The sequence below is a fragment of the Mustelus asterias genome, chromosome 8 (genome assembly GCF_964213995.1).
Source record: "Mustelus asterias chromosome 8, sMusAst1.hap1.1, whole genome shotgun sequence".
NCBI lineage: Eukaryota > Metazoa > Chordata > Chondrichthyes > Carcharhiniformes > Triakidae > Mustelus > Mustelus asterias.
Window position 1 is genome coordinate 48,907,122 of NC_135808.1, and position 17,434 is coordinate 48,924,555.

The 17,434-nt window shown below is 51.9% G+C and overlaps 1 protein-coding gene across 1 annotated transcript in view; it reads left to right on the plus strand.

The window, feature by feature from the left end:
- Window positions 1-17,434, plus strand: part of LOC144497727 (putative voltage-dependent R-type calcium channel subunit alpha-1E) — a 319,684-nt gene that overhangs the window by 264,945 nt on the left and 37,305 nt on the right. Inside the window, exons 33-37 of the mRNA XM_078219167.1 lie at window positions 8,767-8,883; window positions 11,495-11,560; window positions 11,665-11,756; window positions 13,688-13,829; window positions 14,489-14,616. Coding sequence (XP_078075293.1) covers window positions 8,767-8,883; window positions 11,495-11,560; window positions 11,665-11,756; window positions 13,688-13,829; window positions 14,489-14,616 — 545 coding nt within the window. The remainder of the gene's footprint in view (window positions 1-8,766; window positions 8,884-11,494; window positions 11,561-11,664; window positions 11,757-13,687; window positions 13,830-14,488; window positions 14,617-17,434) is intronic.

Here is a 17,434-nt window from a genome sequence, read left to right on the forward strand (position 1 = left end):
GTGTGTGTGTGTGTGAGAGAGAGCACTGCTGGGAGTGTGTGTGTGAGAGAGAGCACTGCTGGGAGTGTGTGTGTGAGAGAGAGCACTGCTGGGAGTGTGTGTGTGTGTGTGAGAGAGAGAGCACTGCTGGGAGTGTGTGTGTGAGAGAGAGAGCACTGCTGGGAGTGTGTGTGTGTGTGTGAGAGAGAGCACTGCTGGGAGTGTGTGTGTGAGAGAGAGCACTGCTGGGAGTGTGTGTGTGAGAGAGAGAGCACTGCTGGGAGTGTGTGTGTGTGAGAGGGAGAGAGCACTGCTGGGAGTGTGTGTGTGAGAGAGAGAGAGCACTGCTGGGAGTGTGTGTGTGTGAGAGAGAGAGCACTGCTGGGAGTGTGTGTGTGAGAGAGAGAGAGAGAGAGCACTGCTGGGAGTGTGTGTGTGTGAGAGAGAGAGCACTGCTGGGAGTGTGTGAGAGAGAGAGAGAGAGCACTGCTGGGAGTGTGTGTGTGTGAGAGAGAGAGCACTGCTGGGAGTGTGTGTGTGAGAGAGAGAGAGAGAGCACTGCTGGGAGTGTGTGTGTGAGAGAGAGCACTGCTGGGAGTGTGTGTGTGAGAGAGAGAGAGCACTGCTGGGAGTGTGTGTGTGTGAGAGAGAGAGCACTGCTGGGAGTGTGTGTGTGTGAGAGAGAGAGCACTGCTGGGAGTGTGTGTGTGAGAGAGAGAGCACTGCTGGGAGTGTGTGTGTGAGAGAGAGAGAGAGCACTGCTGGGAGTGTGTGTGTGTGTGAGAGAGAGAGAGAGAGCACTGCTGGGAGTGTGTGTCTGTGAGAGAGAGAGCACTGCTGGGAGTGTGTGTGTGTGTGAGAGAGAGAGAGAGAGAGCACTGCTGGGAGTGTGTGTGTGTGAGAGAGAGAGAGCACTGCTGGGAGTGTGTGTGTGTGTGAGAGAGAGAGCACTGCTGGGAGTGTGTGTGTGAGAGAGAGAGCACTGCTGGGAGTGTGTGTGTGTGAGAGAGAGAGCACTGCTGGGAGTGTGTGAGAGAGAGAGAGCACTGCTGGGAGTGTGTGTGTGTGAGAGAGAGAGCACTGCTGGGAGTGTGTGTGTGAGAGAGAGAGAGAGAGCACTGCTGGGAGTGTGTGTGTGAGAGAGAGAGAGCACTGCTGGGAGTGTGTGTGTGAGAGAGAGAGAGCACTGCTGGGAGTGTGTGTGTGTGAGAGAGAGCACTGCTGGGAGTGTGTGTGTGTGAGAGAGAGAGAGCACTGCTGGGAGTGTGTGTGTGTGAGAGGGAGAGAGCACTGCTGGGAGTGTGTGTGTGAGAGAGAGAGAGCACTGCTGGGAGTGTGTGTGTGTGTGAGAGAGAGAGCACTGCTGGGAGTGTGTGTGTGAGAGAGAGAGAGAGAGCACTGCTGGGAGTGTGTGTGTGTGAGAGAGAGAGCACTGCTGGGAGTGTGTGAGAGAGAGAGAGAGAGCACTGCTGGGAGTGTGTGTGTGTGAGAGAGAGAGCACTGCTGGGAATGTGTGTGTGAGAGAGAGAGAGAGAGCACTGCTGGGAGTGTGTGTGTGAGAGAGAGAGCACTGCTGGGAGTGTGTGTGTGAGAGAGAGAGCACTGCTGGGAGTGTGTGTGTGAGAGAGAGAGAGAGCACTGCTGGGAGTGTGTGTGTGAGAGAGAGAGAGCACTGCTGTGAGTGTGTGTGTGAGAGAGAGAGAGAGAGAGAGCACTGCTGGGAGTGTGTGTGTGTGAGAGAGAGAGAGAGCACTGCTGGGAGTGTGTGTGTGTGTGTGAGAGAGAGAGCACTGCTGGGAGTGTGTGTGTGAGAGAGAGAGCACTGCTGGGAGTGTGTGTGTGTGAGAGAGAGAGCACTGCTGGGAGTGTGTGTGTGTGAGAGAGAGAGAGAGAGCACTGCTGGGAGTGTGTGTGTGTGAGAGAGAGAGCACTGCTGGGAGTGTGTGTGTGAGAGAGAGAGAGAGCACTGCTGGGAGTGTGTGTGTGAGAGAGAGAGAGCACTGCTGGGAGTGTGTGTGTGAGAGAGAGAGAGCACTGCTGGGAGTGTGTGTGTGAGAGAGAGCACTGCTGGGAGTGTGTGTGTGTGAGAGAGAGAGAGCACTGCTGGGAGTGTGTGTGTGTGAGAGGGAGAGAGCACTGCTGGGAGTGTGTGTGTGAGAGAGAGAGAGCACTGCTGGGAGTGTGTGTGTGTGAGAGAGAGAGCACTGCTGGGAGTGTGTGTGTGAGAGAGAGAGAGAGAGCACTGTTGGGAGTGTGTGTGTGTGAGAGAGAGAGCACTGCTGGGAGTGTGTGAGAGAGAGAGAGAGAGCACTGCTGGGAGTGTGTGTGTGTGAGAGAGAGAGCACTGCTGGGAGTGTGTGTGTGAGAGAGAGAGAGAGAGAGCACTGCTGGGAGTGTGTGTGTGAGAGAGAGAGAGCACTGCTGGGAGTGTGTGTGTGAGAGAGAGAGAGCACTGCTGGGAGTGTGTGTGTGTGAGAGAGAGAGCACTGCTGGGAGTGTGTGTGTGTGAGAGAGAGAGCACTGCTGGGAGTGTGTGTGTGAGAGAGAGAGCACTGCTGGGAGTGTGTGTGTGAGAGAGAGAGAGAGCACTGCTGGGAGTGTGTGTGTGAGAGAGAGAGAGCACTGCTGTGAGTGTGTGTGTGTGTGAGAGAGAGAGAGAGAGCACTGCTGGGAGTGTGTGTGTATGAGAGAGAGAGAGAGCACTGCTGGGAGTGTGTGTGTGTGTGTGTGAGAGAGAGAGCACTGCTGGGAGTGTGTGTGTGAGAGAGAGAGCACTGCTGGGAGTGTGTGTGTGTGAGAGAGAGAGCACTGCTGGGAGTGTGTGTGTGAGAGAGAGAGAGAGACAGAGCACTGCTGGGAGTGTGTGTGTGAGAGAGAGAGCACTGCTGGGAGTGTGTGTGTGTGAGAGAGAGAGCACTGCTGGGAGTGTGTGTGTGAGAGAGAGAGAGAGAGAGAGCACTGCTGGGAGTGTGTGTGTGAGAGAGAGAGAGCACTGCTGGGAGTGTGTGTGAGAGAGAGAGAGCACTGCTGGGAGTGTGTGTGTGTGAGAGAGAGAGGGAGCACTGCTGGGAGTGTGTGTGTGTGTGAGAGAGAGAGCACTGCTGGGAGTGTGTGTGTGAGAGAGAGAGAGCACTGCTGGGAGTGTGTGTGTGAGAGAGAGAGAGCACTGCTGGGAGTGTGTGTGTGAGAGAGAGCACTGCTGGGACTGTGTGTGTGAGAGAGAGAGAGCACTGCTGGGAGTGTGTGTGTGTGAGAGAGAGAGCACTGCTGGGAGTGTGTGTGTGAGAGAGAGAGCACTGCTGGGAGTGTGTGTGTGTGAGAGAGAGAGCACTGCTGGGAGTGTGTGTGTGTGAGAGAGAGAGCACTGCTGGGAGTGTGTGTGTGAGAGAGAGAGCACTGCTGGGAGTGTGTGTGTGAGAGAGAGAGAGAGCACTGCTGGGAGTGTGTGTGTGTGTGAGAGAGAGAGAGAGAGCACTGCTGGGAGTGTGTGTGTGTGAGAGAGAGAGCACTGCTGGGAGTGTGTGTGTGTGTGAGAGAGAGAGAGAGAGAGCACTGCTGGGAGTGTGTGTGTGTGAGAGAGAGAGAGCACTGCTGGGAGTGTGTGTGTGTGTGAGAGAGAGAGCACTGCTGGGAGTGTGTGTGTGAGAGAGAGAGCACTGCTGGGAGTGTGTGTGTGTGAGAGAGAGAGCACTGCTGGGAGTGTGTGAGAGAGAGAGAGAGCACTGCTGGGAGTGTGTGTGTGTGAGAGAGAGAGCACTGCTGGGAGTGTGTGTGTGAGAGAGAGAGAGAGAGCACTGCTGGGAGTGTGTGTGTGAGAGAGAGAGAGCACTGCTGGGAGTGTGTGTGTGAGAGAGAGAGAGCACTGCTGGAAGTGTGTGTGTGAGAGAGAGCACTGCTGGGAGTGTGTGTGTGTGAGAGAGAGAGAGCACTGCTGGGAGTGTGTGTGTGTGAGAGGGAGAGAGCACTGCTGGGAGTGTGTGTGTGAGAGAGAGAGAGCACTGCTGGGAGTGTGTGTGTGTGTGAGAGAGAGAGCACTGCTGGGAGTGTGTGTGTGAGAGAGAGAGAGAGAGCACTGCTGGGAGTGTGTGTGTGTGAGAGAGAGAGCACTGCTGGGAGTGTGTGAGAGAGAGAGAGAGAGCACTGCTGGGAGTGTGTGTGTGTGAGAGAGAGAGCACTGCTGGGAGTGTGTGTGTGAGAGAGAGAGAGAGAGCACTGCTGGGAGTGTGTGTGTGAGAGAGAGAGAGCACTGCTGGGAGTGTGTGTGTGAGAGAGAGAGCACTGCTGGGAGTGTGTGTGTGAGAGAGAGAGCACTGCTGGGAGTGTGTGTGTGAGAGAGAGAGAGAGCACTGCTGGGAGTGTGTGTGTGAGAGAGAGAGAGCACTGCTGTGAGTGTGTGTGTGAGAGAGAGAGAGAGAGCACTGCTGGGAGTGTGTGTGTGTGAGAGAGAGAGAGAGCACTGCTGGGAGTGTGTGTGTGTGTGTGTGTGAGAGAGAGAGCACTGCTGGGAGTGTGTGTGTGAGAGAGAGAGCACTGCTGGGAGTGTGTGTGTGTGAGAGAGAGAGCACTGCTGGGAGTGTGTGTGTGAGAGAGAGAGAGAGAGCACTGCTGGGAGTGTGTGTGTGTGAGAGAGAGAGCACTGCTGGGAGTGTGTGTGTGAGAGAGAGAGAGAGCACTGCTGGGAGTGTGTGTGTGAGAGAGAGAGAGCACTGCTGGGAGCGTGTGTGTGAGAGAGAGAGAGCACTGCTGGGAGTGTGTGTGTGAGAGAGAGCACTGCTGGGAGTGTGTGTGTGTGAGAGAGAGAGAGCACTGCTGGGAGTGTGTGTGTGTGAGAGGGAGAGAGCACTGCTGGGAGTGTGTGTGTGAGAGAGAGAGAGCACTGCTGGGAGTGTGTGTGTGTGAGAGAGAGAGCACTGCTGGGAGTGTGTGTGTGAGAGAGAGAGAGAGAGCACTGTTGGGAGTGTGTGTGTGTGAGAGAGAGAGCACTGCTGGGAGTGTGTGAGAGAGAGAGAGAGAGCACTGCTGGGAGTGTGTGTGTGTGAGAGAGAGAGCACTGCTGGGAGTGTGTGTGTGAGAGAGAGAGAGAGAGAGCACTGCTGGGAGTGTGTGTGTGAGAGAGAGAGAGCACTGCTGGGAGTGTGTGTGTGAGAGAGAGAGAGCACTGCTGGGAGTGTGTGTGTGTGAGAGAGAGAGCACTGCTGGGAGTGTGTGTGTGTGAGAGAGAGAGCACTGCTGGGAGTGTGTGTGTGAGAGAGAGAGCACTGCTGGGAGTGTGTGTGTGAGAGAGAGAGAGAGCACTGCTGGGAGTGTGTGTGTGAGAGAGAGAGAGCACTGCTGTGAGTGTGTGTGTGTGTGAGAGAGAGATAGAGAGCACTGCTGGGAGTGTGTGTGTGTGAGAGAGAGAGAGAGCACTGCTGGGAGTGTGTGTGTGTGTGTGTGAGAGAGAGAGCACTGCTGGGAGTGTGTGTGTGAGAGAGAGAGCACTGCTGGGAGTGTGTGTGTGTGAGAGAGAGAGCACTGCTGGGAGTGTGTGTGTGAGAGAGAGAGAGAGACAGAGCACTGCTGGGAGTGTGTGTGTGAGAGAGAGAGCACTGCTGGGAGTGTGTGTGTGTGAGAGAGAGAGCACTGCTGGGAGTGTGTGTGTGAGAGAGAGAGAGAGAGCACTGCTGGGAGTGTGTGTGTGAGAGAGAGAGAGCACTGCTGGGAGTGTGTGTGAGAGAGAGAGAGAGAGAGCACTGCTGGGAGTGTGTGTGTGAGAGAGAGAGAGAGAGCACTGCTGGGAGTGTGTGTGTGTGTGAGAGAGAGAGCACTGCTGGGAGTGTGTGTGTGAGAGAGAGAGAGCACTGCTGGGAGTGTGTGTGTGTGAGAGAGAGAGCACTGCTGGGAGTGTGTGTGTGAGAGAGAGCACTGCTGGGACTGTGTGTGTGAGAGAGAGAGAGCACTGCTGGGAGTGTGTGTGTGTGAGAGAGAGAGCACTGCTGGGAGTGTGTGTGTGAGAGAGAGAGCACTGCTGGGAGTGTGTGTGTGAGAGAGAGAGAGCACTGCTGGGAGTGTGTGTGTGAGAGAGAGAGAGCACTGCTGGGAGTGTGTGTGTGAGAGAGAGAGCACTGCTGGGAGTGTGTGTGTGTGAGAGAGAGAGAGAGAGAGCACTGCTGGGAGTGTGTGTGTGTGAGAGAGAGCACTGCTGGAAGTGTGTGTGTGAGAGAGAGAGAGCACTGCTGGGAGTGTGTGTGTGAGAGAGAGAGAGAGCACTGCTGGGAGTGTGTGTGTGTGAGAGAGAGAGAGCACTGCTGGGAGTGTGTGAGAGAGAGAGAGCACTGCTGGGAGTGTGTGTGTGTGAGAGAGAGAGAGAGCACTGCTGGGAGTGTGTGTGTGTGAGAGAGAGAGCACTGCTGGGAGTGTGTGTGTGAGAGAGAGAGAGCACTGCTGGGAGTGTGTGTGTGTGAGAGAGAGAGCACTGCTGGGAGTGTGTGTGTGAGAGAGAGCACTGCTGGGAGTGTGTGTGTGAGAGAGAGAGAGCACTGCTGGGAGTGTGTGTGTGTGAGAGAGAGCACTGCTGGGAGTGTGTGTGTGTGAGAGAGAGAGAGCACTGCTGGGAGTGTGTGTGTGAGCGAGAGCACTGCTGGGAGTGTGTGTGTGTGAGAGAGAGAGAGCACTGCTGGGAGTGTGTGTGTGAGCGAGAGCACTGCTGGGAGTGTGTGTGTGAGAGAGAGAGAGCACTGCTGGGAGTGTGTGTGTGAGAGAGAGAGAGAGCACTGCTGGGAGTGTGTGTGTGAGAGAGAGAGAGAGCACTGCTGGGAGTGTGTGTGTGAGAGAGAGAGGGAGAGAGAGCACTGCTGGGAGTGTGTGTGTGTGAGAGAGAGGGAGAGAGAGCACTGCTGGGAGTGTGTGTGTGAGAGAGAGAGAGAGCACTGCTGGGAGTGTGTGTGTGAGAGAGAGAGAGAGCACTGCTGGGAGTGTGTGTGTGAGAGAGAGAGGGAGAGAGAGCACTGCTGGGAGTGTGTGTGTGAGAGAGAGAGGGAGAGAGAGCACTGCTGGGAGTGTGTGTGAGAGAGAGAGAGCACTGCTGGGAGTGTGTGTGTGTGAGAGAGAGAGCACTGCTGGGAGTGTGTGTGTGTGAGAGAGAGAGCACTGCTGGGAGTGTGTGTGTGTGATAGGGAGCACTGCTGGGCGTGCGTTTGCGCGCGCGCACACTGTCTACTGGAAGTGTGTGTGTGAGAGAGAGAGAAAAACAGCACCACAGAGTGAATGTGTGTGTGTGTGTGTCAGCACTACTGAGTGGGTGTGTTTGAGAGAGAGAGCACTACTCTCTGGTTGGGACTGTGTGTGAGCACGACTGGGAGTGTGTGTGTGTGTGTGATCATAGGGAGAGAGCACGAGAGGGCATAATTGAGAGGGAGAGAGTGAGAGAGGGGGCACGATTTGAGTGAGGGAATGTGAGAGAGGGAAATAGAGGATAGGATTATGAACGAGAGGGAGAAATGAAGTGAGAGGACAGGATTTGAGTAAGGAAATGTGTGAGGGAGAGAAATGACAGGATTGGGAGAGAGTGAGGACAGGGTTGAGAAAGAGAGGGGAAAGTTTTGGGATAGAGAGGGCAGAGTTTCTAGAAACATGGAAAATAGAAGCAGGAATAGGCCATTCGGCCCTTCGAGCTTGCTGCACCATTCATTTTGGTCATGGCTGATCATCAAATTCAATATCCTTATCCCCCCCACCAATCATATCCCTTTAGACTCATAGAATCCCTGCAGTGCAGAAAGAGGCCATTCGGCCCATCGAGCCCACGCTGACAACAATCCCACTCAGGCCCTATCCCCATAACTCCAAGTATTTACCCTGCTAATCCTCCTAACACTGAGGGACAATTTCGTATTGCCAATCAACCTAACCTGCACATCTTTGGACTGTGGAAGGAAACTGGAGCACCCGGAGGAAACCCACGCAGACACGAGGAGAATGTGCAAACTCCACACCCACACTTACCCGAGGTCGAAATTGAACCCAGGTCCCTGGCCGCTGTGAGGCAGCAGTGCTAACCACTATGCCACCGTGCTGCCCTAGAATCCTTTAGTCCCTCGAGCTATATCTAATTTCTTCTTGAAATCAGACACCGTTTTGTGGTAGTGAATTCCACACATTCACGGCTCTCTGGATGAAGAAATTTCTCCTCACCTCAGTCCTAAGCAATTTACCCCTTATCTTCAAACTATGACCCCTAGTTCTGGACTCCCCCAGCATTGGGAATATAAGTTCTGAATCTAAGTTGTGAGTGAGACTTAGAGCACAATTGGGAATGAGGGAGAAGACCGGATTTGATTGTGGGATTGTACGAAAGGGCAGGATTGGAGTGAGGGAGCGAATGGGGTGCAACATAAAGAAACTGATATGGTATTGGGGGACTTTGGGGCTATTATGAGAACTGATGGAATAGAGGGTCACTGAGAGGAAATACTCAGATGTGCAAGTTCATCTAACAGGGTTGAGGGAGGTTGTTGGGGTCCAGGGAACGGTGGCACTGATGGTATTGGGATATTTCCACGGTAAAGGAGCATTAACAGGGTACTGGAGCATTGATAGTAGTGTATCAGGGCACTGATGGATGCTGTTTCAAGTGATTCTGAGGAGTGTCTTGTGTGCTGCTAGTGGCACTGCCAGGGTGTGAGAAGGTATTGCAGAGAGTAACCAGATAGAAATGTCCCTCAATATCCAATGAAGGAGCAAATTGATGGTAGACAGTAATTTTTACGGTGACACAGATGGGGATCTAACATTCGAATCTCTCTGCAGTTAAAATTTGTGAATCTGAACTTCCTGAAGCTGTTCCGTGCGGCCAGGCTAATCAAGCTCCTGCGTCAAGGCTACACCATTCGAATTCTCCTCTGGACCTTTGTGCAGTCCTTTAAGGTACAAGAAAGATCCAAACATTTGTACTCAATGAGAAGACATAAAGATTCAGCAATAAGGTCCTGAGATCGATACAGGAGAAAAGCCCATTCCACACATCCAGTTCTTGGCTCAGCCTTAATTCAACATGTCTTGGAAGTCTGATCTACTCCCAGAACCCATTGCAAGGGTAGACCAGGTTGTTTGAAGTTATGCAACCCAGCTTCAATCACATACTGTCCTTCCACCCAGCTTCAACAGTGCCCCATTCTCTGGGCATGAAAATTTCAGAAATGTCCTCTAATATTGTGCAAGCTTTACTATTTCACAGCCTGTGTTGTACACTGATTGAAAAATAGAAACAGACTGTCTAAGCTGTTTGTTTTGCATTGACCAGGGTAGCTCGCAAGAAATTCCCAAGTGGTAACGGAGGGATCACAGTTTATACTGCAGGGGAAGACAGTGCTGATTGGTGGGCTAGTGGACTCTGATTGGCCGAGGTGTCGCTATGCAGAATGCAGCAGGAAACAGTTAGTTGCCCGGTTTTGTTCAAATTCAAACCAACTTGACTCTGATTGTTCACGGCATGGCCTTGAGGAATGAACCACGGAATGGCTGTTCCCTAAACTTTAGACTGGATGGAAAAGGCGCAAAGTGTAGACATCCTCCTCCTGTCTGCAAAGGGCAGAGCCCTGTGTGTGTGTGAATATATGTGGCTTTGCATGTGAGAGTCACATTGAACCCAACTGATAATCTTAAATTGGTTTCGGTGTAATTTTCAGGATTGTTTAACAGAATCCCATTTAATGTTGGACTCTGTGAGGTGAATTTTCCTGTTCTGCTCGCCATGGGAATTGTAGCGGGCGGGAGGGGGGAGGGGGGGGCGGGGGGCGGGGGGGCCATGCAAAGGTCCGTTGGCCGTGGGCAGGATTTTCCGGTTTTGGAGCGAGTGCGTGAGTTTTACAAGATATACAGCAAGTGACGATCTGATCAGGATGGCTTTGATGCGCCTATTACAGCATCAGGCTCGCATGATTGATGGATGGTATCACACACCACGTCCTTCAGCTATTTACAACAGGCAAGTATTGACTGTACCAACCAGGCTGTGTTTGCAAACTCAAAACATACACCGTGATTTTCCCAAAAATGATTAAGTGTCGTAACTTCGATAAAACTGGAGCGATCCCACACCAAGTTATTTATTGGGAATTTCACTCCAGTTCTGGGAGCGGTGGAGCCTAAACATGCTGGTGAGCCCAGCTGCAAAGCAGTTGGGAGCTCTTTTGGAAGGGCTTCCCAATCTTACTGTGCACTGGGAGACCACCCATCCCTCCTCCCATAAACATCGATACCCCCACCTCCTCCCATCGGCAGCATGTTTCCCCACCCCGACCCCAAGTCAGATCGCTGGCACCAGCGCATTGGAGCCCTCCCAATGGATCTTCCTTCATGAGCCCTGACTTGCCCCTTCTTCACATCTCACCCCTTCATGACGTCACCGCCCTCCAAGACCCCACCCGTCCACGACCCCTCCTCCATGACCCCCACTCCGTGGCCCTGCCCTTCCGCAGTCCCGCCTCCCTGTGGCCCCTCCATGACCTCGCCCCGCCCCTCCATGACCGCGCCCCGCCCCTCCACTGCCCCTCCCTGGCCCCTGCCCGGCCCCGCCCTGCCCCTGCCCTGCCTGGCCCCTGCCCTGCCTGGCCCCGCCCTGACCCAGCCCCGGCCCTGCCCGTCACTGCCCCTGCCCGTCACTGCCCCTGCCCGTCACTGCCCCTGCCCGTCACCGCCCCTGCCCGTCACCGGCCCTGGCCCTGCCCCTGCCCGGCCTGGCCCCACCCCTGCCCGGCCCTGGCTGTCACCGCCCCTGCCCGTCACCGGCCCTGGCCCTGTCCCTGCCCCGGCCCGGACCCTGCCCGGCCCCGCCCCGCACCGCCCGGCCCGGCCCTGGCCCTGTCCCTGAGATGATTGCAAACCATTTGGCCCCAGGTGCGGAACCCGTTTTGTGGCCCCGCATGCTATTTTCCAGGATTGGGGCGATCAGTATCAGGTGCAGAGGGGCCGGAAAATCACCCCCACAGTGTGGGATTCTGCAATTCGACAACATTTATAAAACAATCCCGAAAATTACACTGAAAACTAATTTAAGATTATCAGTTGGGCTCACGGAGAGACTCACCTCCACGAGTTAGGAGCCACGTATATTCACACACACAGGGTCCTGCCCTTTGCAAACGGAAAGAGGATGTCCACACTTTGCCCCTTTTTCAACTAATCAAAGCTTAGTGGACTGCCTGGTTCATTCCTCTGACCAATTGGAGTCAAATTGTTTTGAATTGAACAAAGCTGGGCAGCTAATTGTCCTATGCTGCATTCTCCATGGCAACGCCTCCACCAATCAGAGTCCACTTGCACGCTATCCTGATGAGTTCAAGACAAAAAGCTTTGGCGGCAGATCTGTTTTGCAGCAATACCAGAGATGTGTAGAAGCAAACAACTATTTGCCTGAAATATTGATGCACAGGGTAAGAAGTCATTAATAAACAGAGGTTTGGGCTTTCCTCAGTTTATTTTATCTTCTGATGAATGTTTTGTGGCATTTGTGATCAGCAAATGTTCTCCTCCCCAGGCTCTTCCGTACGTCTGCCTCTTGATCGCGATGTTATTCTTCATATACGCCATCATTGGGATGCAGGTGGGTTTTCGAGTTTACACTGAGCAAAATAATGTGAATAATTTGAGCCAGTATTCTGTGCACTGACTAACCAAATGATGGCAATCTCTTGCGGATTCTCACAGCTCTTTGGAAACATTGGCTTGGACGATAGTACCCCTATCAACCGACACAACAACTTTCACACCTTCTTCAATGCCTTGACACTGCTGTTCAGGTGAGTCGCACCCAATATCCTGTAGCCGCACACTGCCAAGCCCTGCCCATTGCTCTAAAAGATTTGCTTGTAGCTTCGACTCTACAATGGGATGATCCTTCACCAGATGTTCCTCTATCACCTTTATCTGATTTTTAAAAATACTTTTCCAATTCAAATCAAATCCAATTCAGAGTCTCAACAAGTCGAGACACCCCAGATCCAGGCCGACAAGACAGGGCGAGCGACCAAATCACCCTGTCCTGGGCCCGATCCACACGAGCCAAGCTGATTGGAGAAGGGGGAGGCTCCTCCTCCAAGACCTGAGCTCACCCGCATCTTAGCCAAAAGGCCGAGACGCCGCTTTAAAAAAATTGCTTCATATGAAACATACGAAGCCTCAGTGCAACCTAATGACCTCAACCAAGTGCGGCCGACCATGGGCTGCCGACCATACTACACTTGATCTTATCTGATAGACAGCAGCAAATCACACATTATTAATCTGGGGGACAGTTTCATTCGCCTGGTATTAAAAATAATTAAAAGTTTTTAATATTTGGAAACGCTAATACACAAATATTTATGTCAGCCGTGGCTCAGCTGGGAGCTCGCTTGCCTCCAAGTCACAAGGTTTCAAGTTGAAGTCCCAGTGCAGGATTTGAGCACAAGAGTTAAAGCTGCCATTCCAGTGCAGTACCAAAGGAGTGCTGCACTGTTAGAGGTGCCATCTCTTGGATAAGATGTTAAACTGAGGCCCCACATTTTTTGTTTAGGTGGATGTAAATGATCCTGTTGTACTATCTTGAAGAAGAGCAGGGGAGCTCTCCACAGTGTTGAGATCAATATTTATTCCTAATCAACATCTCGAAAGCAGATTATCTCCTGTTTGTGGGATGTTACTTTGCAGAAATTAGCTGTGGGTTTTCCTGCATTGCAATATGTGACTATATAGTATTAATTTGTGGGAGTCACTTGGAGACTGGTAACGCAAAGCCATACAGTGCAAGTCTTTTTATTTCATTGTAGCGGCCTTAGATTTTCATTTCAGTATTCAAAAGCTGCGGAGGTAAAGAGCTGGTCTGAGTAACAGTTTCCCAACATTCAGTGCGCGTGCCCTCCCGCACCCCCCGCACGCCCCCAATACCCGGTGGATCTATTTTCCAGCCCTGTTTGCCGCAGAAGCAAATCACATTTTTCTCTCGCCAGAGGATTTGGGGATATCTCTGAATGAGATCGTTCCTGCCAATGATGTCATCAGGTTCTTGCACAGCGAGAGCATGAGCCTGACCACTATCTATTAGCATATTTAAATGTTTTACGCCGTTGCTTCCGGGTCCCCCGCATGCTCTCTTTCTGGTGAGAATCACTACTTGTTTCTGAAATAACTCCTCAGAGGCTGGTGTCCCTTCACCAGACTCGTTTTATTTACAAACTCTATTTCATTCATAAAGTGCTTCTGGCACCCAATCAGAATCCGGAGTGCCAGTAAGACCCCAAAACCCCAAGTTTTATATACGGGAGAGGCTCCCTGGTTGGGTAGGCATTTATGACCTCAATCAGGGAGCTCATACTCCAAGAGGCCAACCTCATGAACCTCGTTGAAGTCATTACAGTTTCCAAAATCAGAAACCAGTTGTAATGATCACGAAGGCCAGTGTTACCCCCAGGTGGTCAGGGTCATGGCAGGGCCAATGGGAGGTCGGGACTAAAGAGGGCAGGTTCTAAAGTGGCTGGGGCCTATCAGCAACCCCATAACTTCAACCCCGTTTCTTCACACGGGAGGGGTGCGATGGGTGGATGCAGCAATGACCCGATGCCAGCGGACAGGTGCTGGGGGGAGGGGGGGGGTCTTTAATGTTATTCTGAGATCAGGGTGCCCATTAGCCAGTCTTTTCCTACATTGCCCAATGTTTCTCACCATACTGATGGAGCGTGTGTGTTTAACGCAGGAGTGCGACAGGGGAGTCCTGGCAGGAGATCATGCTGGCATGCCTGAGTGAGAAGAGATGTGAGGGCAGCTCGGAGAAACGTTGTGGCACTGACTTTGCTTACTTCTATTTCGTTTCCTTTATATTCCTCTGCTCGTTTCTGGTAAGTAGCAACCTCGGAGAGTCAGATTGAATTTTTGTTATTCTGGTGAAACTTTTGATACAAGAATTCAATTGTTTTTAATCATTAGACTCATTCTATAATCAGCCAAGTCCCTTTCCCAAAACATTCCTGACTTGTAACCCTCAGTTGGACCTCCCTTTCCATGCTGTAAAGACTGCCATCTTCCTCCATGTCAGCTGTGCCCCAGTGAGGAACACTCTCGTCTTTGCTCTGAATGCTGGAGGTTCAAGTCCAATCTCTTTAGCACAAAATCCAGGCTGATACTCCCAGTGCAGTGCTGAGCAAGGGATGGCTGCCTTATTGACACCATGTTGAACAAAAGCCACTTTATACCTCCTCCGGTGTGTGTGAAATATCCTCACGTGGCATGGGGAGATCTCCCCAGTCTCCTGACCAATATTTAGCCCTCATCCAACGCATTCCTCATTCCTCCCCTCTCGCCTGAGCCCAGCCCAGTCTGGGGCACCTTTCAAGGGCTCAGAGTCCTCGCCCATCCAGGTCCACAGCAGGGTAGAGGTCATGTCAGATGTTCTCTTCCGCCATTGTACCAGACCTGGATGTGTTTCCCCGCTTTCTGTTTGCTGTGTTGGTCCTGAGCTGCATCCATGTTCTGAAAGTGGGTTTCCCTTTCCTTTCAGATGCTGAACCTGTTTGTCGCTGTCATTATGGATAACTTTGAGTACCTGACGCGGGATTCTTCCATCCTGGGGCCTCATCACTTGGATGAGTTTGTGCGAGTGTGGGCTGAGTATGACAGGGCTGCCTGGTAGGTGTTCATAGAATCAATGGGCTGAATGGCCTCCTGCATTGTATGGATTTTACGGAGGTGATCCAGTTTCAAACTGTTTGCTAATCATTCCCTCAACTAAAGTTCACTGCTGTAATATTATGTATTATAATGTGGTGCTTCACAATGATCAGCTGAGGAGACAAGTTGCTCTTGGGAGACAGGGAATGGTGAGAGGATGAGCTGATTACAGTCCCCATTCCCTAACACTTAGCCTCTGCAACATACCAGAGGGTGGTAATTCAGACTGAATTCTAGCAGTAAGGTGGAAATTTGTTCATCAGGCACTCTGATTTGGGACAAAAAGAAATATCTGGATGCTGTCCCTCAGTGCCATCTCTCTCTCAGAGAGATTTGTACACTGACTGGTGTCTCTCATGTCCCCCGCCCCCCTCTCGCTCACTCTCTCTCTCTCTCTCTCAGGGAGATACTGTACATTGACTTGTGTCTCAGTCCCCTCAGGGAGATATCTGTACACTGACTGGTGTCTCTTCCTCAGGGAGGTATCTGTATACTGACTGGTGTCTCTCTCTCAGGGAGATATCTGTACACTGACTGGTGTCTCTTCCTCAGGGAGGTATCTGTATACTGACTGGTGTCTCTCTCTCAGGGAGATATCTGTACACTGACTGGTGTCTCTCCCTCAGGGAGATATCTGTACACTGACTGTTGTCTCTCTCTCTCTCTCTCAGGGAGATATCTGTACACTGACTGGCGTCTCTTTCTCTCTCAGGGAGATATCTGTACACTGACTGGTGTTTCTCTCTCTCTCGGGGAGATATCTGTACACTGACTGGTGTCTCTCTCTCTCTCTCAGGGAGATATCTGTACACTGACTGGTGTCTCTCTCAGGGAGATATCTGTACACTGACTGGTGTTTCTCTCTCTCTCAGGGAGATATCTGTACACTGACTGGTGTTTCTCTCTCTCTCGGGGAGATATCTGTACACTGACTGGTGTCTCTCTCTCTCTCTCAGGGAGATATCTGTACACTGACTGGTGTCTCTCTCAGGGAGATATCTGTACACTGACTGGTGTCTCTCTCAGGGAGATATCTGTACACTGACTGGTGTCTCTCTCAGGGAGATATCTGTACACTGACTGGTGTCACTCAGCCCCCTCTCAGGGAGATATCTGTACACTGACTGGTGTCACTCAGCCCCCTCTCAGGGAGATATCTGTACACTGACTGGTGTCACTCAGCCCCCTCTCAGGGAGATAGCTGCACACTGACTGGTGTCACTCAGCCCCCTCTCAGGGAGATAGCTGCACACTGACTGGTGTCACTCAGCCCCCTCTCAGGGAGATATCTGTACACTGACTGGTGTCACTCAGCCCCCTCTCAGGGAGATATCTGTACACTGACTGGTGTCACTCAGCCCCCTCTCAGGGAGATAGCTGCACAGAGATTGGTATCTCTCAGTTACATTACTAAAGAAGTGAGTTAGCTCCCATCTATCTAATGTCTGGATGTCTGGTATGGTGCAGTGGGAGTGGATACTGTGTTGAAGCTATTTGAAGGGTGTATTTTTTGAGTTTAAAAAATGATCTGTCGGCAGCTCTGACCCATTACTGCCAATTCCATGCCCAATTGGACAGCACAGCCCTTACTGTGAACCTGATCCTCCAGGGCGCAGGAGCTGAGACCGAGTTGGACACACATCAGACACTCAGTACTGGAGGCGAGTGACTTGCTCTACTTTACCCAGTGATAGACATTGAGATCCAGATAACCTATCAGATATTCCCCTTTGTGAAAACTGAGGACAGCAAACAGTTTGGTAAACAGGACCTCCCAAGTTGATGGAAGCTTCTTTCCCCAGCAGCCATTGCAGGATTGAATGTCCTGTATTGAAGCCTATAGCTTCACTGAGGATTTTCACAGACACTGTGATTGCTGGAAACAATCAACCTTCAGAGCTCTCCTGGGAGTCAATGTTTTTGGATCTTGCAGTCAAGAGAACTGTGGTAAAGCACTGAAGAAAATGAGAGATGGAAAAGTCGAGAGACTATATCCTCTTGGTTACCCCCTGTGATATTTAATCACATTTGTCAGGCGCTTGCTGCCAGTCGATGCCTCAGGTTCTGCCTGAAGCAGAAGAGGACAATGTCTCCACCCATGGAATTAGCACTGAGTTGTCTTCTCGGTGATAGAAACTGTCTCCTGTTTGATTATTGTTGTTGTCTAACCAAATGTGCTTTCTTTGTAGCGGAAGGATTCACTATAAGGACATGTACGCAATAGTGTGTACGATCGCGCCCCCTTTAGGACTGGGGAGGAAGTGCCCTTGTAGGGTGGCCTGCAAGGTTTGCTTCATATTGACTTAGCACCCAGTGGTTGCCCCTCTCTGACTGAGGAATGATAGGCTTCCTTTAAAGAGACAGTCTCTCAGATATGCTGCTACCAGTCCTCTCTTTACACTACACCACGCTTTCTGTGAAGATCCAATCCACAGATTGAGAATGTCTTCAAATTCTCAGGAGTCAGCTACTTTCTGACATGGTTGGGTGGGTATTTGCCCTGGTGTCAGTGCCTGGCTTCAGCTGCTGGGGCCACTGTGCCATGCCTACACTGCTCACAGAGTGTGCCCTCCTCCTAGACACCGGCCTGCCTCGCCTGGATGCTGCTGTTCAAAGGCAGCTCACACTCTCACACTTACACATTTACTTATTCTCACACACACACACACACACACACTCACTCACTCACTCACTCAGACCCATTCCATTGTTTAAGGAGGGTAGCAAAAGAAAACCAGGAAATTACAGGCCGGTGAGCCTGACATCGGTGGTTGGT